At 41.1% G+C, this 23,376-nt stretch overlaps 1 protein-coding gene across 5 annotated transcripts in view; it reads left to right on the top strand.

Annotated features, from left to right (window-relative positions):
* The first annotated feature begins 776 nt into the window (after positions 1–776).
* fbln2 (fibulin 2) overlaps positions 777–23,376 on the top strand; it is a 72,772-nt gene continuing 50,172 nt past the window's right edge. The window contains exons 1-4 of one of the 5 annotated variants that reach the window (XM_088082564.1): positions 777–906; positions 1,452–1,507; positions 2,461–2,598; positions 5,273–7,215. In XM_088082564.1, the coding sequence (XP_087938690.1) occupies positions 5,379–7,215 (1,837 nt within the window). In that variant the 5' untranslated portion in view covers positions 777–906; positions 1,452–1,507; positions 2,461–2,598; positions 5,273–5,378. Of the gene's footprint in view, positions 907–944; positions 1,082–1,451; positions 1,508–2,460; positions 2,599–5,272; positions 7,216–23,376 lie in introns of those variants that run through there. The other 4 variants (XM_088082572.1, XM_042505302.2, XM_088082561.1 and 1 more) reach the window with 4 other exon arrangements.

Raw genomic sequence — 23,376 nt, 5'->3', positions numbered from 1 at the left:
GTGCCACAGCCACTTATGCTCATCTATTTCTTCAAAGGAATGGTTCTGCCTTTTGAAAAATACAGGTATTCACTTTCTTGCCAAGACATAGATCTGAGAGAAGATAGATACTCATGTATGTATATACAGAGTTAGAGCTAGGACATAGATAGTTCAGCTTTGTCAAAAGATGAAAAATAACCAACTAGCATCTCTAAAGTTTGCTGTTAACACAAATCGTATTTGTTTAATGTCTTCACAAAAATAAATGTATTTTCATGCTATAACTATTGATAAACAGTAAGAAAGATGTCGCCAGAGACTGTGTCTGAGACTTCAGCCCAGAATGTTTCATAAATTGCTCTGGCCTTAAATATAGGCCATATTTTTCAAAAATAAGAGAAAGCCTAAAAAGCCCCGGATCTGATATTCCGTCATGCAGATTGTACTTGTGCTTGGGAGAAAAAAAAAACAAAAACAAAACTTGGTTACACTTGTATAAATACATAAATTTAACTATCTTTCCAATTCTAGTCTATACATTTTTGCTGAACACTAATTACCATCATCTACTTATATTTCTCTCATCACAATTCAAATATACTCAAGAAAGTAAAGAAAAAATGTAAATAGTGCATAAGAAGAAACACAATATAGTTTGTTTATAAAAGGATCCCATGGACTCCCCTTCTAAGGTCAGGGCTAAGTCCCCAATTTCCTCAAGTCCTAGAAACGCCCCTGTATGCTCCTGATTCTTCTGCATGTCTGCTCCTCATTATGGATCATGATGGAATCTCCTCCAGAGGGGAAACTTTTCGGACCTCCCCCTCCGCCTGCCTGTAACGTCCTAGCAGCGCGGAGGCTCACAGAGCCTCCCGGTGTATGCGCTCAGAGGACAGGCAGCCCATCAGTCCCAGCGCCGCAAAGGTAACACACACGGTGTCTGCTAACTGTTGCACTAGGTGGACAATGAAGGCGTCATCAGCTTTGTGTCGGGGCACCATTAGCCTGCGTAAAATATAGAGTTTGATCCAGACCTGCTGGGATAAAAACCTCACGACTTTGTCGGTACCGAGTACACACGTTTTACTGAGGATTTCAGGTTTGGGGTTTACTTCGTGTTGACTGTTACTGAGCCATCAATGTTTCGGTTGGTCTGTCAGATGTAAGGTATATAGAAAGATATACATTATGGGTTTAGTGTCTTTGGTCGAATCTACCGCACAGGACTCATCTAAAGGCTCGCAAATTTGTCATGTTACTAATTGTATTAAAGTGCGACAGTGCGCGACAACAGCAGGGGAACTCCAGACTTTTGTAATATTGTCATTGCATGTTTAAATCTGCCTGAATCAGATGTGAATCTTTCTGCAGTGGTGCGTAGGATCTGTCTGAGAGCGCTAACAGTGTGTGCGTGTGTGTGTGTGTGTGTCTGTTTGTCTATCCGTCTGTCTGTGTGTGTGTGTATGCAGAAAGAGGAAACCGAGGGATCCCCCATCCGTCGGGACTCTGGGAAACACCAGGCTGTGTAGGCGTCTCAGTTTGCATTCTTTTGCAGCTTTGCCTTGCCAGCTCTTATTATGTCCACAACAGTCGGGCTGCATGTCACTTTCACTGACAAAACTCACTTCTGAGGCTGGAAATAAGCTCAGTTTGGTGACAGAAGACCTTTGGGAAGAGCTGGGTACAGTTCACCCCTCAGGGATACTGTTACAGAAGCTTCAGCTCTAAAAGTTTAGAGCTAGAAATGCCAATTTTTCAACTCCTCATCTATTTCTCTCCTTACTGCATGGTTGTCATGGCTCTAACTGCCTAACTTTGGATAAAAGTAACAGCTTTTTTGTTAGAATGGTTTGAGAAGCTCCTAAAATATCTATAAATATTAAAGGGTTTGAGAAGGCTTTAACCCCTTGAAACCTGGAGCAACATCACTTCTTCGGCTGCTTTCAGATGCCTTTCACAAGTATTTAAACCTTTGAGCCCTGAGCACATTGAGGCGAATTATTTCAAAAACTTAGGAAAAAGGCAATGAGCAACTTGCTGAGAAATGTTCAACAAATTGGGAAATTTGTAGATTTAGAAAATATACTGTATATATTTTTTTAAAAGCTAGCAAAAACTGTAAAGGGAAAAGCGATATTTAAAATGATTTCAATTACATTTTAAAAATTATGTTACATAATTTTAATTTCTAAGCACCTTTTTGTGGGTATGTCCTTGTTTCTTTTTTTTTCTTTTTTTGCCTGGTCTTTTGTTAAACTAATTTTCAGGTAATTTTCTTGTACTTACTAATTTCTTTCTTCTTTTGTTGCTCAGTGCCTTCTTCCCATGTTTAGAAAGAAATCAAGCCACTTTGCTCAGGTATCAAAGTGTTAATGGCTACATGCAAAAGCATGGCAAAGGTAACACACTGTTATGGGTAAAATGTGCAAACTATTCTGAAGCGGATTCGCTCATTCTCTGTTTGTTTTTTATGTGAAGCTCATGATGCAGATCACAGATGATGATGTGCTCTTGTTGAGCAGATTAACGGCCTGCAGACAGCAGCTTTTGTGACAATACAGTGTTGAATTCAGCACGTGGTAGATACTTCATGAATATCAGCCCAGGAACAGAGAAGTATGATTTTGATGTTTATGTGTGTGTGTGTGTGTTTACTTTTGGAGATGACCTACAGGTTAGTCAGCATCCATGCCATTGGAAAATATGCTGTGTCTTTATTGTCTGTATCTATTAGATCTGCTTAAAGACGTTGCATCAGTGAGAATAAAAAGTAGGTTTTGGAAAACTCAGAACAGAACAGTGTGGAGCAGAGGGGATTTGTGTCTAATTTGAGGCTGTGATTCTTCTGTTGATTATATTTTGCAAATTTAACAAGAGTTAATGATTTTTGCTAATAATAATTAGCTTTGATTTCTGCATTTCATCATAATGAAATGAACTAATGTAGTGACTGCAAGTCCAGTCAAGTCAATTTTATTTATAGTGCCCATTATCACAAAACATGGTTTGCCTCAGAGGGCTTTACAGTGTTACAACATCCCTCACATCACCCAAGGAAAAATAGTGGAGACAGACACATGTCATATTACAATAACAACAGGTGTGAAATTATCAAATGCACTCTATGATGATATTGTGGGTGTTGATAAGAGTCTCATGCATATATTGATAGGAAGGTGTCCAAAGGCATGATCACGGCATTGGCGCAACCAGGACCAAGACCACGATCAGGGCCAGCGGGGGGTACAGTATCAGTGCAGCCATAGTAAGAGCGCAACCAAAGGCAGGGTCACAGCGCCAGCACAGATATCACCATGATCAGGCACAGCCAAGGTTGCAGCCAGGATTTGGGAAAGCAAGGAAACAAGGGAGCAGGAATGCTCCGGAGAGGCAGTGGGATTAGCGTAGTGCAGTTCAACAGACCCAAGGTGGTGAGCAGTATAAAGGATAAGCACTCAAGGAGGATCCTAGAGCTACTGATCAGCAATTACGACTTAAATATGAATGCCAGAAAGCAGTAATACAAAAGAAAGAAAAGAAAGAAAGAGAGAGGAAGCAGAGCCAGAGTGGCAGGTCGTAACAGACTCAAAACCACCCCGCCAGATCGGGCTGAAAGCTCTGCTAACTCTCCCTCCTCCCCGTCACACGGACAGGGATTTCAACTGAATATACACACTAACGAAACTAGGGTCACTAATCAGCTATTATGGCTTAAATATAAAGGTCAGGGAGCAGTGTTAGTCCCACTGCTCTATGACCCATATAGAAAGTCCCCCGGCAGGTTAAACCTATGTCAGCCTAACTACGGGCTGGTCCGGGCAACCTGAGCCAGCCCTAATTATGAACTTTCTCAAAGAGGAAGGTCTTAAGTCTACCCTTAAAAGTGGAAACGGTGTCTGCCTCCCTGACCGAAACTGGAAGATGGAAGAGAGGAGCATGGTAGCTGAAGGCTCTGGTTCCTAACCTACATTTGGAAACTTTGGGAACCACAAGTAATCCTGCATTTTTAGAGCGCAGTGATCTTGAGGGTTGGTAAGGAACTATGAGCTGTGACAGACAGGATGGAGCCTGACCATTTAGAGCTTTGTAAGTTAGGAGGAGGATTTTAAATTCAATCCTGGATTTTACAGGTTGCAACGAAACTAAAACAGGAGAAATATAGTCCCTTTTCTTGGTTCCCGTTAGAACACGTGCAGCAGTGTTCTGCGCCAGTTGGAGAGATCTAAGTGATTTGTTGGGGCAACCGAATAAAAGAGAATTACAGTAATTCAGCCTAGAGGTGACAAATGCATGTACTAATTTTCAGCATCTGTCAGGGATAGGATATGTCTAATTTTTGTGGTTATGCAAGTGAAATAAAGCAGTCCTTGAAGTTTGTTTTATATGGGAAGCAAAAGATAAATCTTGATCAAACAAAACTCTGAGGTTCCTTACAGATGTGCTAGAGGCCAAGGTAATGCCATCTAGAGAAAATTGCATCGTTAGAAAGGGAGTTTCTGAGGTGTTTGGGGCCAAGAACAATAACTTCAGTTTTGTCTGAATTCAAGATCAAGAAATTTTGGCTCATACAGGGTTTTATGTCCTTAAGACATGTTAACTAGTTTAGATAGCTGATCATTTTCATCTGGTTTCATAGATATATACAATTGCGTATCGTCAGCATATCAGTGAAAATTTATAGTGTTTTCTAATAATGTTACCTAGAGGAAGCATATATAAAGTAAAAAGGATTGGTTCAAGCACAGAACCTTGTGGAACTCCGAAGCAGACCTTAGTATGCGTGGAGGATTGATCATTGATGTGAACAAATTGGGAACAATCTGATAAGTAAGAACCAGGTTAGTGCTGCAGAATGGAGCTGTGTGAAAGCAGTCACTTTGAGTTTGAAACTGCAGCTCTTTAAAATGCATAATTTAGACCAAGAATCATTAGTCAAATGTGACTACTTAATACAGTGTACTTTAAACTCTACCTCACTTAATACTTGAGAGAATGTACTTTCCATAAAGTGTAATCAATTTCTATCAAAATCAACAGCGAAAGCATTTTATGTTTAGCAGTTACACTTCAGGGTTGATTGCAAACAAGTTTGATTATCACAGCCTGAGTAATGATTCAACACACAGCATTGCAGCTGATGGTAATTACAAGTGCAGTGTTAATGTTAGGACAACTAGGAGGCTAAAAAACTGGACTCTCCTGATCTCAACAATGGAGTCAGGTGTTGGTCTGCTTTCATTTTGTGAAATGAGCCTTTTTCTGCCTGTCTGTCTCTCTCTATTTCTTACAGTGTGAGATGGTTCACGTGGGCAGAATACGCCAGACTCCTTGAGGATAAACTGAAGGCAGTGAACATTACCTAACCTCCTTTGATTGTTGTGTGCACTCCTGTTGCCATGGCTGGTCTAACAGCTAAGGTGACACTGCTTAGGTGTGCGTTGCTGTTTCTCCACCTGAGTGTCTGCCGGTGCCAGCGTGACTGCACCGGTGTAGACTGTCCCCAGCTGGATAACTGCATCGAAGAAGTGCTGGAGAGTGGCAGTTGTTGTGCTTCATGCCTGCGAAAAGGATGCACATGTGAGGGTTACCAATACTATGACTGCATCAATGCTGGATTCAAGAATGGCAAACTGGCAGAAGGAGAGTCATACTTTGTTGACTATGGCAGCACAGAGTGCTCCTGCCCCACGGGAGGGGGCCGGATCAGCTGCCACTTCATCAGCTGTCCTGATGTGGCACAAAACTGCATTGAGGTGTCAGAGCCTGATGGTGATGGTTGCATGCAGTGTGAACGTGTCGGATGTGTCCACGACGAGCAAAAGTACAATGCCGGACACTCAATCCATATTGACCCCTGTCAGGTCTGCCACTGCCCAAATGAAGGAGGGAAGCTGATGTGCTACCCTGTGCCTGACTGTGACCCGCTTAAGGTCTATAAACCCCCGTTAGCTGCACCAGCAGGGAAGGACACAGCCAGCAGGCACCACAGTAACCCCTACAGGTTGGACCAACAAGGACGCATGGATCAGTTCTCCACTCTGCATCACCACCTGCCCAGTGGGAATCTTCCTCTCTTCAAACCATTGCCTTTGGATAAGGAGGGGGCAGAGGGGTATAATTACAGTCCTGAAGACTTTTCAGAGATTTACCCTCAATCTCTAGTCTTCCCCACAAAGTCCCCCTCCTCCAACAAAGTCATCTTGGTGTCCCAAGGCACCGACAGACCTGACAGAACCTCTGCCTTTCAGAGCTCCGACAGAGAGAGCAGGCTGGAGCTGAGAGAAGGATACGGAGTTCATGACCATCCTGCATACAGACAGGGAGTGACAGAAAGTCCTCTGAGAGCAGAGCAGAGATCTATCAGGCCTCATATTCACAAGGATGACATTACTTCTCCGCAGCCCTCACAGGGTCTAACAAGTGTGCAGAGTGTCTCATTCACTGATTCGACAACACAGAGAGATTTGGAGAATCCATTTAATGCACTCACAAGTTCAGGAAGTGGAAGTGTTGTGTTTCCACTGAAGCGAGGATTGGGGAGTGCAAAACACCCAGAGGATCCAAATATGAGCCCAGAGAATGCAGTTCTGCATCAGAGAAGCTCTGAGGTGAAGACACATGACCAAAATGCACCAGATAGTGTGACACCCAGCGGTTCGAGGAGTCAGATTGTTAGTCATCCAGTGAGGGGCACGGACAGTCAAATCAATAAGCAGAGACAATCAGACAGAGTGAATTTTCCACTGTACATACTGAAAGGTCCAGAGAGCCCAGTCCATATCCAGGCCAGTTCAAATGGTCCAAACAAATTACAGGGCGCAGTGGCTGCAGACACTGAAAGACGGATAGATGAAAAAGAGATAGTGGAGGAGGAGGAAATAGTAACATTTCATACTGTCACTGGGCCTGAAGAGAGGAATGTTTCCTACAAGATACAGTCAGTGCAACAGGAGAGACACTATACAGAGTCAGAGGGCAGCGATCCAACCAGCAGCTATGAAAAGACCAAAACCAAGCCAAGCACCAGCTCACCCAGAGGGCCTGAGTACCCAGCAACCCCCACAGTCCACTATATAACCACCACCCAGTCACCAAAAATGGTTACTCTGAATGAGAGTGAGCCCAGCCAAAAGCCAGCTCAGAGGCTGTTTACCCTTCACAGTGAAGACCAGGTGATGGAGAGAGACGGGGAGGGGAAAGATCGCCTTGTTTTGCCCATCAAACCAGATGGAGGTAAGATGGTGATTCTATTTCAGAATGTAATTGAATTAACCTACTTTAACAGTTTTAAAAAAAATATACCAGGTTTGGTTTTGTTTCAAAATAGCGACATTATTTCTTCAAAACCCAGTCTCACAGAAAAATGTGTAATAGCTACACTGGTCTTCAGTAAAACCTAGTTTAATAATAATGCCTCTAATTTTTTTTTGTTTGTTTTGTTTTGGTCAATTGCTTCCTATTGTGTATTTATCGACAACCTTCTCTGAATACTGAAAGATCTCATTGCCAACCCAAAACCAATTCATAGAATTTTAGCTAACAGCTCTGAAATAAACTGACTTTACTTTTTTTTTAAACATGGATAATGTGGTGTAACCTACTTCTGTTGTACTAGATATTTGATACATTTGGTAGATATACCTTTTTATGATCCTATTTCTTTCCAAAGCAAAACAACTACAACTGTGGTGCAGATTTGTACCAAGCTTTGTGGCATTGCTCTAGGGAACTGTAGGTAGTTTTTTTTTGTTTGTTTTGTTTTTAAATATTAGTGTTTTCCCAGAATTGGAAGCTGTAGATACTGAATGGACAGTATGTTGAAGAGTTATGTTTAAAAAGATGGTCAACACATTTATACAATTGTTAAACCAGATGAAATTAATCTTAACCATATTTGACTCCTAGATGACAGCACCCCCAGTTGTTGGCTGCACTCACATGACAGCTTTTATGAACACCCACAGAGGTCAAAGTTCAAATGTCAGTATTTCAGTCTGATATGTTCACTAACAAAAATAATAACTATAAACATATTACTATAATATAAGCGTAAAACACATAATAAAAAAAAACAAGCTATATTTGTTATTTTAGTTGGTATTTCACTGATCTGTTGCTATGCACTCTGTGAAAAGGTTGCTCCTCTGCTTCTTCACCAGGCCCTGTACTCCAGGTATTTCAGTCCATTGTATCTATTTTTTAAAAAACACATTATGAATCAGGTTGTTTATATGATACAAGCTTGTTTAATTCTATGGGTTTTGAGGATTGTGATCAGTGAGAAGGAGTTCATGCTACTGTGAGAGTCTGTGTATGTGATGCTTTTTGTTGTTGTTCTGTCTGAGATGTTGGGGAGATAAAGGAGTGGTACCCAGGGGGGCCATGGCCGCCATGATACAACTGGTTCCCCAAATGGCCTCCCTTGGCGAAAATAATTGAAGCAGACACTACTATATTTAAGAAGCTGTGTGGGCTCATTTTTTAAGCTAGTGTGAAGGCAGATATTTTGTAAAACTAGACAACCTGAGGTATCCATCGGTACCAACCCTGTTAGCATAGCCCCAAAGTGTTGACGAAGGAATATCTGGTATAGCCATTTTCAAGGGTGCCCTTAAACCCTTCAACACCTCAAGATATTGTAGTCCTGGGCAGTCGTGGTTTTAGCACGTTCACATTCTGTGCCCTAGGTATCATTATGTATTATTTTGTGCCAAGGAAACAAATAAATCTGTGCCATTACCTTTAAATAAGCACAGATCCAATGATTTTATCATCCACTTGCTCTTTAAGGTAACTTTTCACATGATAGACATCTTCAAAAAACTGCCTCAAAGCCTTTATAAACATATGTTCCATGATGCGCTTTGACCCAGTGCATCACTGGGCCACATTAGCTTTGTAACATGAATTATCGTACCATCGGAGTACTTCAAGCCTGAAATATCACCTCAGCGCAAAGCATTTAGCAACGAACCTGGAGGTTTGAGCTAGCACAGCCTCTGATGCTAGAGCTAGCAGCCAGCCTCGTCACGCCACACTCGACCAGGCCTTCAGATGCACACTAAGTCTACCTGTGAATGACTAACTAACTCACTTGCAACACGGATTTCAATGGACTGCAGAGCAGTTTGGGTGGTAGAGGACAGGCGGCTATCACAGGCTTTACAGATAGCATCCTCTGACACAGCTTACAAGCTGCCATTGAATAGCACATTTGTGTTCAAAATCCAGCAGCTTTATGGCGCAGAAAAGAGGAGAAAAAATGTAGTGTTTTAAATACTTTCATCGCAAAAGTTGATCTAGTTGATTCATTCTTTTTATTGCTTGACACAGCCCTAATCCAAACATACTGTCCTGTGACGTCTACTTGACCCCACTTTAACTTCAGAGTTACTCATCAAAGGTGGCATTGCGTGTCAAGGCTGTGATGACTCACTTGTACTTTATTCTACGTGTAATTTTAGCGCTCCCTCAGAATGGCGCCCTAGGCGGCCGCCCATACCGCCTGTGGCATGCACCACCACTGATTCTCAGTAGCCGTGAGTGTCTCCTAAGTTGTTCCCAGTCAGTGTTTTGTTTCTTAAAATAAGTGTACTCCTTCAAATTAAAGCTTTGTCAATTAAAGCCGTGGTGACATAGTTTTTAGCTAACCTATACACATCGACAGTAAATTGAATAAATTCCTGAAATTCAGTTATGGTTTCTGGCTTCGGTGTGTTGCCAGGCAAATAGAGTGCAGTAAATTGTATGCATCATGTTGCCATAGGAACTATCTCGCTATCAGTGTTGTATTTGTTGGTATCCAGATCTTATGCAGTGTCCATCAAACAGTCTGTGATGTCTGATTCTTGGATTTTCTGCTGAACAAAAGGTGACACCTTGTCAGTCATGCATTACAGGGGCAATTCTACCCTGGACACACAGAGCTTTTCTGTTTACTTCAAAGACAGCGGAAAAGTGAAAGACATGTATTCCTGGACTCTAAAACAGTAAATGAACTCGCTATGGATTAAATCAAAGTGTGTTATATAAAGTGATGCAAGACTGAAGCATATGGTCATAAATTACTTCATAAACATTTGGTCCAACTAGCTTAGCACTTGATGTGGGATAGCTGAGATGTTTGAAGCTGATGACATCTCTTTTAAAAGGTGTGTGCAGCAGGAGGCAATATCAGCTCCAGATGTTGGAGCCTTGGGAGGGTTCAGATATACAAAGTTCAGCACATACATAGAAACATGGAGTGAGCACAAAAATAGTAATAAATACATAAGATTTTTGGGACATAAATTAAAGGCATTATTATTGTGGGAATTATTGGCTGATTTGAAAACCAACAAAAAAAGCCAACTTTCTAACAACCCACCAAATGTTAAAGTTATTAGTTGAGTAAAAATAGTAAATGCATACCAATGTCTGAAATGTGAAGATTTACTGATTTTCTCTGGTTCATGATTTTTGAAATGGGTACCTTCATTTTTCTAACTGGCTGCAGGGAACAATTGTGTGAAAATTATCCTCTATATAACATAAATATGTGATATGATAGAAGTGATACATTCCCAGAGCACAAGCTGATATCTTTAAATTACTTGTTTTGTTCATCCAAAACTACTAAACCAAAAGATGTTTAGTTAACCTTTTTATTAAAAAAACGCAGCAAATCTATACATCTGAACAGCAGGAACAGACCAGTGTTTGGCAAATGTTGGAAAAATGACTGGAATAATTATCTGATCATTAATTAATTTAGGCCTGTTGACCGTGACTGTGCATTGCTTACTTATTCTGTTAAATATCATGAACTGAATTATTAGCAAACCCCTTAACGAGCAGCCCTCTATAACAGAGAGTTAGACATTGTTTGTGTATCTGTTTAAAAGTTTCACATCCAAAAATCACTGGGACAAAAGTTACTCATAATGATTACAGGAGTGTGTAAAAACAGAATGCTAAAATAAAAAAAAAAAATCAAATCAAAATAAAAAATAGGCAACAAAAATAGGCATAGGAAAACCATTACATTTCAGCATGCTTGTTTATTTAGACACTGAGTTCAGTATTACTACACAGTAGTGACCTTTTGATCTGAAAAGAGACAAGAATCATGACTGACAGAAAGAAGAATTTAGGTCAAAAATAACCTTTTAATTTCAGATAAAAAGATGTTTTTTGGGGGGTTAGTGGAAAAAAAAAAAAAGAAAAAAACATCTCAACAAGTTGCAGCCCAAAACATTACGCTGTCCAGTTTTAAATATAAGGAGTAGTTTCCTCTCTGAGATCCCAACAAATACTGGACTCTTCATAAATACAGGATTGATTGTTGTTTTTATATTGCGCTGGATTATGAAGGTGTTGTTATTGTGTGTGTAAAGCTCGCCACTAAAATGTCATCACATTGAGACGCACACGCTCAACACATTTAATCTGAGCTCTTTAACCCTTGGAAACCTGGAGCAACATGTCTTTTCTTGTGCTGCATTCAGACACCTTTCAGAAGTATAGAGACCTTTGATTTTTTTCAAAAGCATGTGAAAAAAAAGGCAAATTACAACTTGGCATGAAACGTTTTTAAAAAACTAGGGAAAATGTTCTCAGAACTGTATATTTGACATTATCATTATCATTATTATTATATTGTAAATTATTTTACAATAATAATAATATTATACATTTTTAAGCTATTTTTTTTTAACTTTTCCGATTTTTTGTTTTTGTTTGTTTGGGGTCTTTGTCTGTTTTTGTTTTGTGTTTTTGCTAATTTTCAGGTAATTTTCTTTTGCTTTTTACTAATTTCATGCTAATTTCTTCTATGTCATGAAGTTGCTCATTGCCCTCTTCCCATGTTTTTGAAAGAAAACAAGTCAATTTGCCCAGGTTTCAAAGGATTACATAGAACAAGTCCATGTTTCAGCGAGACAACATGGAGGGAATCTTGAACCATACATAGTAGCTGCATAAGCTGCAGCATTTCCTGTAAAAAAATAAAAAATAAGCATAGGATAAGCATCACATTTGTCTACAGAAATGAAGGCAGGGAGCTAAATAGTGGCTAGCAGGCCCAACATGAGACACAACCACAGGCTTTACTGCTGCAGCTACAGCTCAAAGACACAGAGGGAGTCCCGCTGCAACAGGATCAAAGTTAGTTAAAAAAAAAAATAAAAGCATCAGGCTATGATTTTGTGTCAAAAAGATGTCATGTCACTGTCCTTTAAGTCAACAAACTGAGTAACAGGTAGGTCGGGTTTAGGCAGTCTGAGGGTCAGTCTGTGAAGAGCTTTTAAGTCAGTTTGTTGTGCACACTGAGATTTAACTATGAATCATGGGAGAGAGAGGTGCCTCTGTCTAAGTAACATGGAATCCAATGTTTACAGTATGACATCATACCGTTTTTTAATTTATTTTTTATATTTAGAAATAGGTTGACCACATGTCCTCCAAAAGGTCACTTTTTGAACCCATTGCAATTTGCTTGAACTAGTTTTGTGACCATTATTTGCCAAGTGTTGCAACAGTTCTAATGTATTTGCCTTGCAGGCCTCTTTTTTAATGGTGAACAGATCATTAAATCATAAACATATCATAGATGTGCACTTCCACCTGGCAAAGTTAGGCTTTCCAGGTTTTCTTTTTATCCTGCATTTTAAATTGCTGAATTTTTACAGAAACCCATAGCTAAACAGGTGAAGCTAAACTTTGTTGTTGATGTTATCTTTGAAAGAAAACATGAACCAGTACTGGGAATCTTGGCGCACGGAAATACTGAAAAACGCGTTTACCAAATTAGTGATGAAAAATTGTGTGGCTTCGTGTGGAATCACTTACAAAATTGTGTGTTAATTCAAAATTCACAACGCACATGGATGAATAGAGGCATTAACTGCTAGCAAATGCCAGATAAAACGTCACTGCAATGGCTGGCCGGTATTATGAATTTTCTTTACAGGAATGATGGGTGATTGCACAGGAGAGTCATGACAGGGAAGAAATGACTCCAGCCTGTAACAATGAATCAAAAATAGGTCAAATACTTTTGAGTGCTTTGCATTCAAATGGCTATTGTTTCATGCATGGTCAGAATCAGACTTTGGGTGAATCACCAAGGGTGTCGCACCTTTCATCAGGTCAACATCATATCTACAGTAATTCAGTCGGCGCCTCGGATAATTCAGCCATGTCAGCCGTTATTTCTTGAACCATGGTGTGTGTCCTATTCACAGTAGGAATGAGCTCAGTTGTTCTCTTAACTAAGGCAGTGAATACATCACCCCTTTTGCTGTGTAGCATTGTGTGATCCCAATCTGTGGGACTGAAGTCAGTCAGCTACATCTGATTGTGGAGCCATATTTCAAAAACCTTCCACTGCCATCCAGCAGGCTTGGCCAGTGACACTTGTGGACACGGAGCTCCATACAGCTCATTCTGAGACAGAGATACAGAAACAGCTGCAGCCTCCTTTGTCCAGAAAACATGTTGTTAATCTAACCTTTCTACTTCCTAAATAAATTTCATACCATACTTTCTCAAACTTTCAAAACTTCCATCTGGTCCCTCATACATGTGATGTGTGGTGTAATCAGTCTGCATGTAACAGGCTGCTTGGGTGCTGTGAGTGCTTGTGTGCATGAGCTTTTTTGAGAAACCTGATGCTATGAGGACAAGAGGCCATTCTAATAGGACTGAATTTGGACTGCATTTTACCATTTGTGTGTTCACAGGCAGTCTGGTTACTTTAACCCATCTAAACACAAAGTTAACACAAAACCTAAATGACACATTAGATTGCTCCCTATCAAGTTAATGGGACAATGTTCAGATAACAGAAAAAGTGTTTTGTAGTGGTGTCAGCAAGTGTGCATGATGAGGGTGTGGTGTAGATTTACATCGTAGAGATGTCACCAGCACTATAGTTTTGTAATATCTGTCACTCTTCTAAGATGGTTTAGGTGATGTTTTGCTCACACGTGTGTGTGTGTGCATGTGCTGCAGGTTGCTCTGTAACTACAGTGTTGGCTGCTGCAGCCTCAACGCTGCAGTTCACAAAGTATGTTCAAAAGGAAACTGAACAAGCGGTGAGCGCTTTTAGCAGAGCGGGGTGAAATCTGAGTTGAACATGGAACGATACTGAGCAGCCTGGAGCAGAACTCTGGATGGAAAATCAGAGACAGATTTTTTTAAAGCTGTTGGAGAGAGTGTCTCTTCAGATGTCAGCCTTTAAAGCAACTGGCAGAGATATGGTGAATAATGGATGATATTGATTCTCATTTCCCAGTATATTTCTTGCATATAACTCAGCTTGATGGCTTTCTTTTACATATCTTAAGTGGATCTGTGAAAGCTCTCGCCTTTCAGTGCGCTATCTCCTGCTTTGTTCTCAGTCAATGTCACTGCTGTTTTTGCTTGTGGGCCTCGTTGGCAGGAGCACGTCCTCTAAATAAAGCGGATGATGATGTAGAGAGGGTCCCTCATCAGTCTCCAGGGTCATTTTCCTTATCTCTTAATGTGGAGGAATAGCTGGGTCAGGAGCTCAGGCAGCTTCATTGTGTCATGACCCCAGTCTAGTTGCTTTCAATGGCACCTGCCAGGAGTACAAAAACATTCTTTGTATCTTCTTGAGGAGGAGTGGAGGTAATTAGAGAAACAGAACAGAATCAAGGCAACACGCTTGCTTGTAATAACATAGTTTTATGAGGAGAGCATGTGGAACAGTTGGAAGTTGAGGCTTAAGCTAAAGCAGAGTCTGAACTTAAGGGGGAATCAAACCGAGACATCCTGTATCTCTACAATCTTATCCCATATCATCTTTAAAGGGTCATAAAACTAGTGGTACATATAACTGTATAGGTGACTTTGGTCTTATTTAGTCTTTGCAGAAACTATGATAAACAAGGGGGATTTTTTATTTCCGTTTCTCTGTCATTTGCCATGACGTCTTGAAAATTGTAGCTGAAGGTTAGCAGTAAGCTTTGCTGTGTCTTTGGATGCGCACAAGTAGGCAGTTGGCAGGGGGAAACTGAGAAAGTTGCAGATCCTGCTTTTGAATGTTGATTATTAACCCTTTAAAACCTGACCTAAATCGAAACCTAAAACCATCACTTGCTGCTCTCAGACGCCCTTCACAACTATGAGCAAATTGGTTTGATTTCTTTCAAAAACATGGGGCAAAAGGCAATGCGCAACTATGCACAATTTTTCTGAAAATTGCATTACAAAATTAGTAGATTTACATCAAAAAGTTTGGGAAAATTGTTCAGAGAACTAGTGTATATTATTATTATTTTTATTTATTTGCTAATTTGTAGGTATTTTTGTACTTTTTACTAGTTTCTTTCTAATTTGTTATTTTTTTCTTTAGTTGCTCACTTGCCTTTCTCCCTTGTTTTTGAAAGAAATCAAAAACGTTCATTTCAATCTGTTTTTAATTTTGAAAGGAGTCAAGTAGCTGGGGAAAGTCACAGGCAAAAAACCAATATGGGTTGTAAATGAATAGCAGTAGAAAATGCAGTGAGGTATTCTGAAGCAAATATTTATCTAACTGGCTGTTTCTAATAAATATTTATGACGATGTATAGAATGACAAATGAAAAAAAATTAGAAAGGGCTCCTTCATACTGATGAATCTACAAAGAATTATTTCCTCAATTAGAAGCTCCCCGTCACCTTTACAGAGCTTCCTAGTTTGAGCTCAATGTTAAGCTTTCTGCCCGCAACTTTGCAGTGTCGGTTCAATGTCACCGCTCTTCTCATCGCTGTGTCATTTCTGTTGTTACAGAAAAGCTCTAAAACCCCCTGTACACTACCTGGTGAGCACCAAACAGCAGACAGCTAAAGAGACAGACATTTCCCTTGTAGCTTGCTGTGGCCGAACACTGACCTTCAAACACAGAAGTTCTCATCGACTTAAAGTGTGTTGATACGTTAATGTTTTGTTCACAACTTCTGTCTGCTGCCCCCAAGTGGCCAAAATTGTTTATTGCATGTTAAAGAATATGCCCAATACAAGCATATCAAGTGAAAAAAATCTTACTAATATGTAACACAGGTGTACACAAGAGCTGCCTGAAAAAAATGGTTTGACATTTTAGAGAATTAAACTATTTCCTCTAGGAGTGAGAGGTAAAAAAACCAGTCTGGTGCCAGTGTGTTATGTGCCTGAGCAGGACATAGTGGCCTAGCTTATTTTGAAAGACGGTGAGCAAATGGAAGCAGCTAGCTTTGTGCTATCTAAAGTCAAAACATGAATTAACACATTGCATCTTGTTTGTGTAATGTGTGGTGGTACTTCTGTCAAACTACAGTGAGTTTCCAGATTTCATCAGTGAGCCAAGGTTTGGTTTGGGTCTCTAAACATGTGTGACGGCACCAAACTTAGCTACACTGTTATGGTGACAGATTCCAGGAAGCTGCCCAAAGTCACTGCAGGCTGCTGTTGGTAACAAAGACAGATTCACCACACAATTCTGTCCAAAACCATAAAACCTATTTTGTAAAACCAGCAGGACATGTGTCATTTTAGGGGTTTGAGGCTTTTTGCCCTGCTCCCAGTCAATGCTAAGATAAACTAAACACATTTCTCTTGGCAAGACAGTGAATAAGCATGTTTTGGTGTCTGGAACCTCCGCAGCAGTCACCTTCTTATGGGGCGGCTGTGACTCAGAGGTAGAGCGTGTCGTCCTCTAATCAGAAGATGAGCAGTTAGATCCCAAGCTACTCCAGGCAACATGTCGAAGTATCCTTGGGCAAGAAACTGAACCCCAAATTGCTGCATCATTGCAGTATGATTGCATATGAATGGTTACTGAGTAAATGGTAAATAGACTGCACTTGTATAGTGCTTTTCTAGTCTTTTGACCACTCAAAGCACTTTCACACTACAGGTCGCATTCACCTTTCACATACTAGTGTCTGAGGCTACCATACAAGGTGCCGTCTACTACTCAGTAACCATTCATACACATGCACACTCCAATGACACAGCATTGGGAGCAATTTGGGGTTCAGTATCTTGCCCAAGGATACTTCAACATCGAATTGAACCACTCACCTTCCAATTAGAGGATGACCTCTCTACCTCTGAGCCACAGCTCTAGCAGGAACAAATTATTCTCATTCCGCATTTTCATGCTGCTGTATCAGAGACAGCTGTGGCCAGAGGTCAACACGATCTGTACGATCTGTATCCATCTCATCTCATGAACGCTATATCTTAAGAACACCTGGAGGGAATCCTTTCACATATGACAAATACATTTACTTGGACTCAACAATGAACTAATTAGAATCTGGTGGTCAAAGGTCAAAGATCACAGTGACCTTGTGTCAGTCTCATTCTAATGAGCATGATACCTCAAAAAGGCCTTGAGGGAGTTTTCTGAATATTGGTACAAACACACTTAAGAATGTACTGATCAGAATTTCATGGTCAAAAGTCTTTGGCCAGGGATACTCAACTTGCTTTGCTTGTGAGCCACTTTGTAAAAGACAGGAGACAAGGGGACAGTTGCAGCAGCCACACACATTTTTCTAGGATTTTTGGATTTTTCTAGGATTTTAGGACATTTCTAGAATTTTAGGCCCTTTCAAGGATTCTAGCTAATTTCTAGGTTTTAAGGATGTTTGGAAGATTTTAGGACATTTCTGAGATTTTAGGACATTTCTGAGATTTTAAAGACATTACTAAGATTTTAGGACATTTCAAGGATTTTAGGGCATTAGGGGGCTTAGCTAGGACCTCTGTCAAGGGGTGGGGGATCCTCCACTGGCTCTTTTTTGATAAACAAGCTCTATTTTGATGCTGTTTTATGTGCTCTGTCACCTTATGGATACTAAAAGTACAAAAACAGTTGGCAGCCTGAATCACTTCACTTTAATCGTGATTTCGAAAATGGCTAGGGGGCCAGATTTGGCCCATGGGCCATTGAGTATCACTGTCAATATCCAGAAGGGTGACATTTGGTCAGATACTAAATTGCTGACACTAATCTTGAGGCTATGCTTGTTGTAGAGATCTTCTGTGTGAAGCATCCATGTTTTCATAGACATGGGGCTAGAACTTTCCATAGCGGGGTGGCTCTGACTGGCAGGTGTGAGAGGATGATTCGAAGAAATGTCTTGCATTTTGTTTCTGGGAGGATAGTCTGTTCAAACTCTGCTTACAGGGCCATGTGTGGTCAGACTGCTGCTGCTGCAGGATTTTTACCTGAATGGCCCTGCCTGATGAAGCATGGCAGCATTGAGCATAATCAAGTGTGACAGAGAGGAGATGTCCCAATATATGCAAGACTACTCATTACTTTCTTCCAGTTGAAAAGTTTTAGAGTTTATACATTATTCTATCAGCATAGTAGCATGGTGGCATGGTAGCATTTCACCAGATCTGTACATTAAAAGCTAAATCAGATGTGGACCCTGTCAGGCTGCATTCTGATCAAACGGTGAAATAATGTTTTGAAGGATTTTGTGTTGGAGCAACCCTGCTGTCTCATGTTTGGAAAAAACAGCAGTCAACATTTCTCCTGAGGCAGCTGGAACTGGGCCCTGGGTGCGCTGACGACAGGGTGCTGCTGACGGGTGTCTGGGGCTGAGAGACTGCCAGACATGAAAAGGGCTGAGTGGTGGTGGGAGGCTGCATGGGCACACTGGGCAGTGCAGGAGATTAGCCTTTCTGCGGAAAGAGCAGTAATTGTTGAGGGCAACAACAAAGCTTCTAGCTCTGTTATTGCTGAAAAAAGAGGCAAAGGGTAAGTAGGAAATACTATTGTAGTTTCGCCGCTGAGGAAGGAAGGGTGTAATGCTGAGGGGGCACTGTACAGACCATAGTTTTTTTATTTAGCTAATTAAAAGATTGCTTCAATTTAAAAAATGTACAAGAAACTTAGCTGACAATCTAATGAAAATGCTGTTTTATTTTGGCACCGTTCCGTGCTCGGGCCCTAATAATTCCTTCAGTTTCAAGAGGGTCCTCGCACCATTCAATGCTTGGGCCCTAATAATTCCTTGGATTTCAATAGGGTCCTCACACCTGTTCGGTGCTCGGGCCCTAAATATATACGTTTAGAAATAAATAGTTTATTCAAAAGAATATCAGAATTAAAAAAAAAAAGTTATATTTAAATTGAATTAAGCTTTTTCCTACACTTCTTTTTTTATTTGGAAATTTTTTTTTTTTCATAATTCAAGATCAAAACTTTCAAATTGTATTTTTTTCAATTATTATTATTATTATTATTATTATTATTATTATTATTATTATTATTATTATTATTATTGTTATTATTATTATTATTATTATTTTCTTCAAATTAAGAAACTTTTTGGCCTTGATCCGGCTCCATACAGGAACAGAGGTCTATGAAAACTTTATGGTAGTTACTTCTCTATATATATCTCTTACTTATTCAGTCTCTTTTTCAAACTCGGTGCAGAATATAAATATGGATTGATGTATTAGTGCTGCTTAGGAGTAGACGGATGGTAATGAGTGATGGCACATCATTACATCCTGCCGTTCAAGGAGCTGAAATTAGTGTGTTCACCCGGGTGGTGTGTTCCTGTCAATGCTGATTGGAGCTGAAGGTGATAAAAACCCCTGTGTACTGCAGTCAGTTGACACAGTTGGAAATGCTGATCGTATTGTTCCCATTGCATTAAAAAGCTAAGGGGATAAGGGGGCATTTGTTTTGTTTTTTGTGCAGTGGCTGTGGCTCATCTCAAAGGTTATGTAACCATTGTTACTAAAATTGTAAGTTTTCAAAGCCTACATAAGTCAACTATAACTGACCAGACGAGAAATGATCAACAGACTTCATTAGTAGTTGCATCACGTTGAGGATATTATGCAGCAGCAGTCAAATATGTAACTAACTTGTAGTCCTGTTAGGCAACACCATAGATGGATGTAGTAGGTTGTAATCAGCACTCGATTTAGTTATATAGTATAGAATAGAATAGAATAGAAATACTATATAGATCCCGTGAGGGAAATTGTTTTGTTGCAGCAGCAAATAAGAAGGCAGCAACTTAATGAAATACTCGTTAAAAAGGCAAAATAATGCAAATCTATATTTACAAAGGAAGGGACCTAACATAGAATAGAATAGAATAGAATAGAATAGAATAGAATAGAATAAAATGAAATAAAATAAAATAACAATAATTATAATAAAGATATGTACAGTATGTATAGAGAACAAACAAAAAGCCAAAAAGTTTAAAAAGAGCAATAAAAAAAGAAGAAATTTGCAAATAAGTGTGCAAAAAGTGAAGATGGATGTGCAAGTGACTTCAGTGCAGATCGTGAGTTCACTTGCCACACAGACGGGAGCTGTTAAAAAGTCTTATTGCAGATGGGAGAATTGATTGTTAACAGTACTCTTTGTGACAGCAGAGCTGAAGGAGTCTGTTGGAGAATGAGCTCCGCTGTCTCTGAATAGTGTCATGAAGGGGATGGGATGGATTGTTGATAGACAGCAGTTTGTTCAGGGACCGCCTGTTTGTCACTGACTGGAATGAGTGGAGGTTGTGGCCAATGACAGATCCAGCCTTGCGGATCAGTTTGTTCAAACTGCTGGCGTCCCTGGCACTGATGCTGCTCCTCCAGCAGACTACAGCACAATAGATGGCACTTGCCACCACAGACTGGCAGAAGATCTCCAACATCTTGCTGCATACACTGAAGGTCATCCCCCTATTGTACACAGTGTCGGTGTGGGTACTCTAGTCCAGTCTCTGGCTCAAATGGACACCGAAGTACTTGTAGTTCTCTATGAGTCCAACCTCCTCAACCAGGATCTTGATTGGCGTCATCGTGGTTCTGGTCCTCCTGAAGTCAACCACCATCTCACATCTTTGTAACATTCAGGAGCAGATGATTCCTGCCCCACCAATCCACAAAGTCATCCACAAGCCGCCTGTACTCCGACTCCTGCCCATCTCTGATACACCCAACCACCGCAGAGTCATCAGAGAACTTCTGCAAGTGGCAAGATTCAGAATTGTACAGAAAATCGGAGGTGTACAAAGTGAACAGGAATGGAACAGAACTGTCCACTGATGTGCCTCTGTGTTACTGACCACCACATCAGACACGAAGCTCCTCAGACGCACAAAGTGGGGCCTGTCTGACAGATATTCAGAGATCCAGTAGACAGTGGATCAACTGACACCCATCCTGAGCAGCTTCCCACTCAACAGGTCTGGTTGAATGGTATTGAAGACACCAGAGAAATCAAAAAACATGATCCTCACAATCCAGGTGAGAGAGGGTATGCTGCAGTAGGTAGACAGCATCATCCACACCTATATGGATCTGGTGGGCAAACTGAAGTTGATCAAGTGCAGGTTTTACCAGTGGTCAAAGATGGACCAGGACCAGTCTCTCCAGTACCTTTGTGACATGTGACTTGAGGGCAACAGGTCTGAAGTCACTGAGACCAGATGAGGTGGCTTTCTTCGGTACCGGTACTATATATGATGTACCTTTTTCCTGCAACAGATTCAGGTTGTAGATATGTTGCAGGATTCCAGAAAGCTGGGGTGTGCAGGACTTCAGGACCCTGGGACTGATGCCATCAGGGCCTGCAGCCTTGCTCTGGTGAAGTCTCTTTAGCTGTCTACTCACCTGGCCAATTGTCACCGTCATGTGGGATGCTGTGGTCCCTGAAGAGGTTGGAGTTGAAGTGTGGGGATAATGAGTTGAAGTGTGGGGATAATGATCCAGGGTGGGCGTGGGGAAGGCTGGGGTTGATTAGGTGCCTAAGGAGGGTGTGAAGAGGACAGATCCTGTGTGGGAGGGTCCAGCAGGGTGCTGAACCTCGAAAAAACATATTCAGCTCCCCGTGTGGTTCACAGAGCACATTCCAGTATATACATTCAGAGCAGTTCTGCAGTGCTTCATTGGCATCCTGAGTCTACCTTCTTGCCATCCTTGTAGAAACAGACTGTCTTTGAACTGCAGGGACATACTGGGGTGTCAACTAGACCAGAATGTGGTCTGATCTGCCAAGTGGGAGCAGGGCACTGGCTCTGTATGCGTCCTTAGCATTAGCGTCCAGAAGGTCCAGGGTTCTGTTTTCACGGGTGCTGCAGTCAACAAACTGTAAAAAGTTGGGAGAGCTGAGTCCAGGTTGACATAAGTAAAATCTCCACTGATTTTCACAAAAGCCTCGGGATGTTTGGTCAGTAGCTTGGCACCAGTGGTGTCAAGTAAAGCCAATTTCATAAAGCCCATATTCACAAAACACAGTTTGCCTCAGAGAGCTTTACAGCATATGACATCCCTCTCCCCATAGACCCTCACATCACCTAAGGAAAAACTCCCAAAAAAGAACTCCTGTAACGAGGCAAAAGAACGAAGAAACCTCAGGTAGAGCGGCAGAGGATGAAGAGGTGCGTATCACGTCACATGCTGCTGGCTCGCCAGCAGTATGGCAGAGGAGAACTCTCGTGGCAAATAATATGGGCACATACTCACGGCTAACATTTCAATGTCTGGAGAGCAGAGACATTCCTTAACAGTAACATGTAAAGAATTGCACCACCTTTCATTCACATACACTTCAGTCTCTCCTCCCCTCTTCTTACCACTAAGCGTCACATCCCTGTCCGCCCGTATCGTCCTGAAGCTGTGTATGGATGCACTGTGGTCTGAGAAGTCGGAGTGCAGCCAGGTGTCCATGAAGCACAAAAAGCTGCTCTCTTGGTACTCCTTCTGGATCCGAATCATTGCACACAGCTCGTCCATCTTATTTGCCAGCGACCTCACGTTCCCCATGATGATGGACAGGATCAAGGGTTTAAATCTCCTTCTCCTCTCTCTCAGCTTTGCTCCGGACCGGCACCCGCAGCGCCTCCTCTGTTTGTGTTTTAAATAATTTCCTTTACTTGTGTCAAGCTTTCCTGGAGACATTGCAGCACAAGCTGGTCAAAGTCAGCAGGCTGGCTTTGTAATGATTCTTTACATATGCATCTACAAGAAAGGAACAGAAGAATTATGCATATGTCATATTGAGATGTTTAAATCAGCCCATTCTCATTCTGAACTTGTAAAATACTGCCGCTTTGACAGTACTTTTGGCGTAAGATTGAGATGCCAAAATCCACCTTTCATACCTGCATGAAATGCTGCTGGGCATCAGCTGAGAATGTAACTGGACAAAACTGATTGCGGTGTTATTATATGCCGGTGGACAGCAAAACAGCACCTGCCTTGTCTGCAAGAAATGCAGCAGGACGGCGTCCGGTTCAAATGCTGCTGGTAACAACATAGTATGAGGAATGCAAGGGTGGGTGGCAGAGGTGGTGGATGGGTCCAACAACTTCTGGACTTTAATGCAGAAATCTGTTGTTTGCTTTCCATCTGAATGTGATGTTGTCTTCCCCTAACCCTAACCA

Source organism: Plectropomus leopardus, chromosome 2 (genome assembly GCF_026936395.1).
Source record: "Plectropomus leopardus strain MGB_pleo_1.0 chromosome 2, ASM2693639v1, whole genome shotgun sequence".
Taxonomy (NCBI): domain Eukaryota; kingdom Metazoa; phylum Chordata; class Actinopteri; order Perciformes; family Serranidae; genus Plectropomus; species Plectropomus leopardus.
The sequence above is the reverse complement of the archived record's forward strand: the minus strand, read 5'-3'. Positions and strand labels throughout refer to the sequence as shown.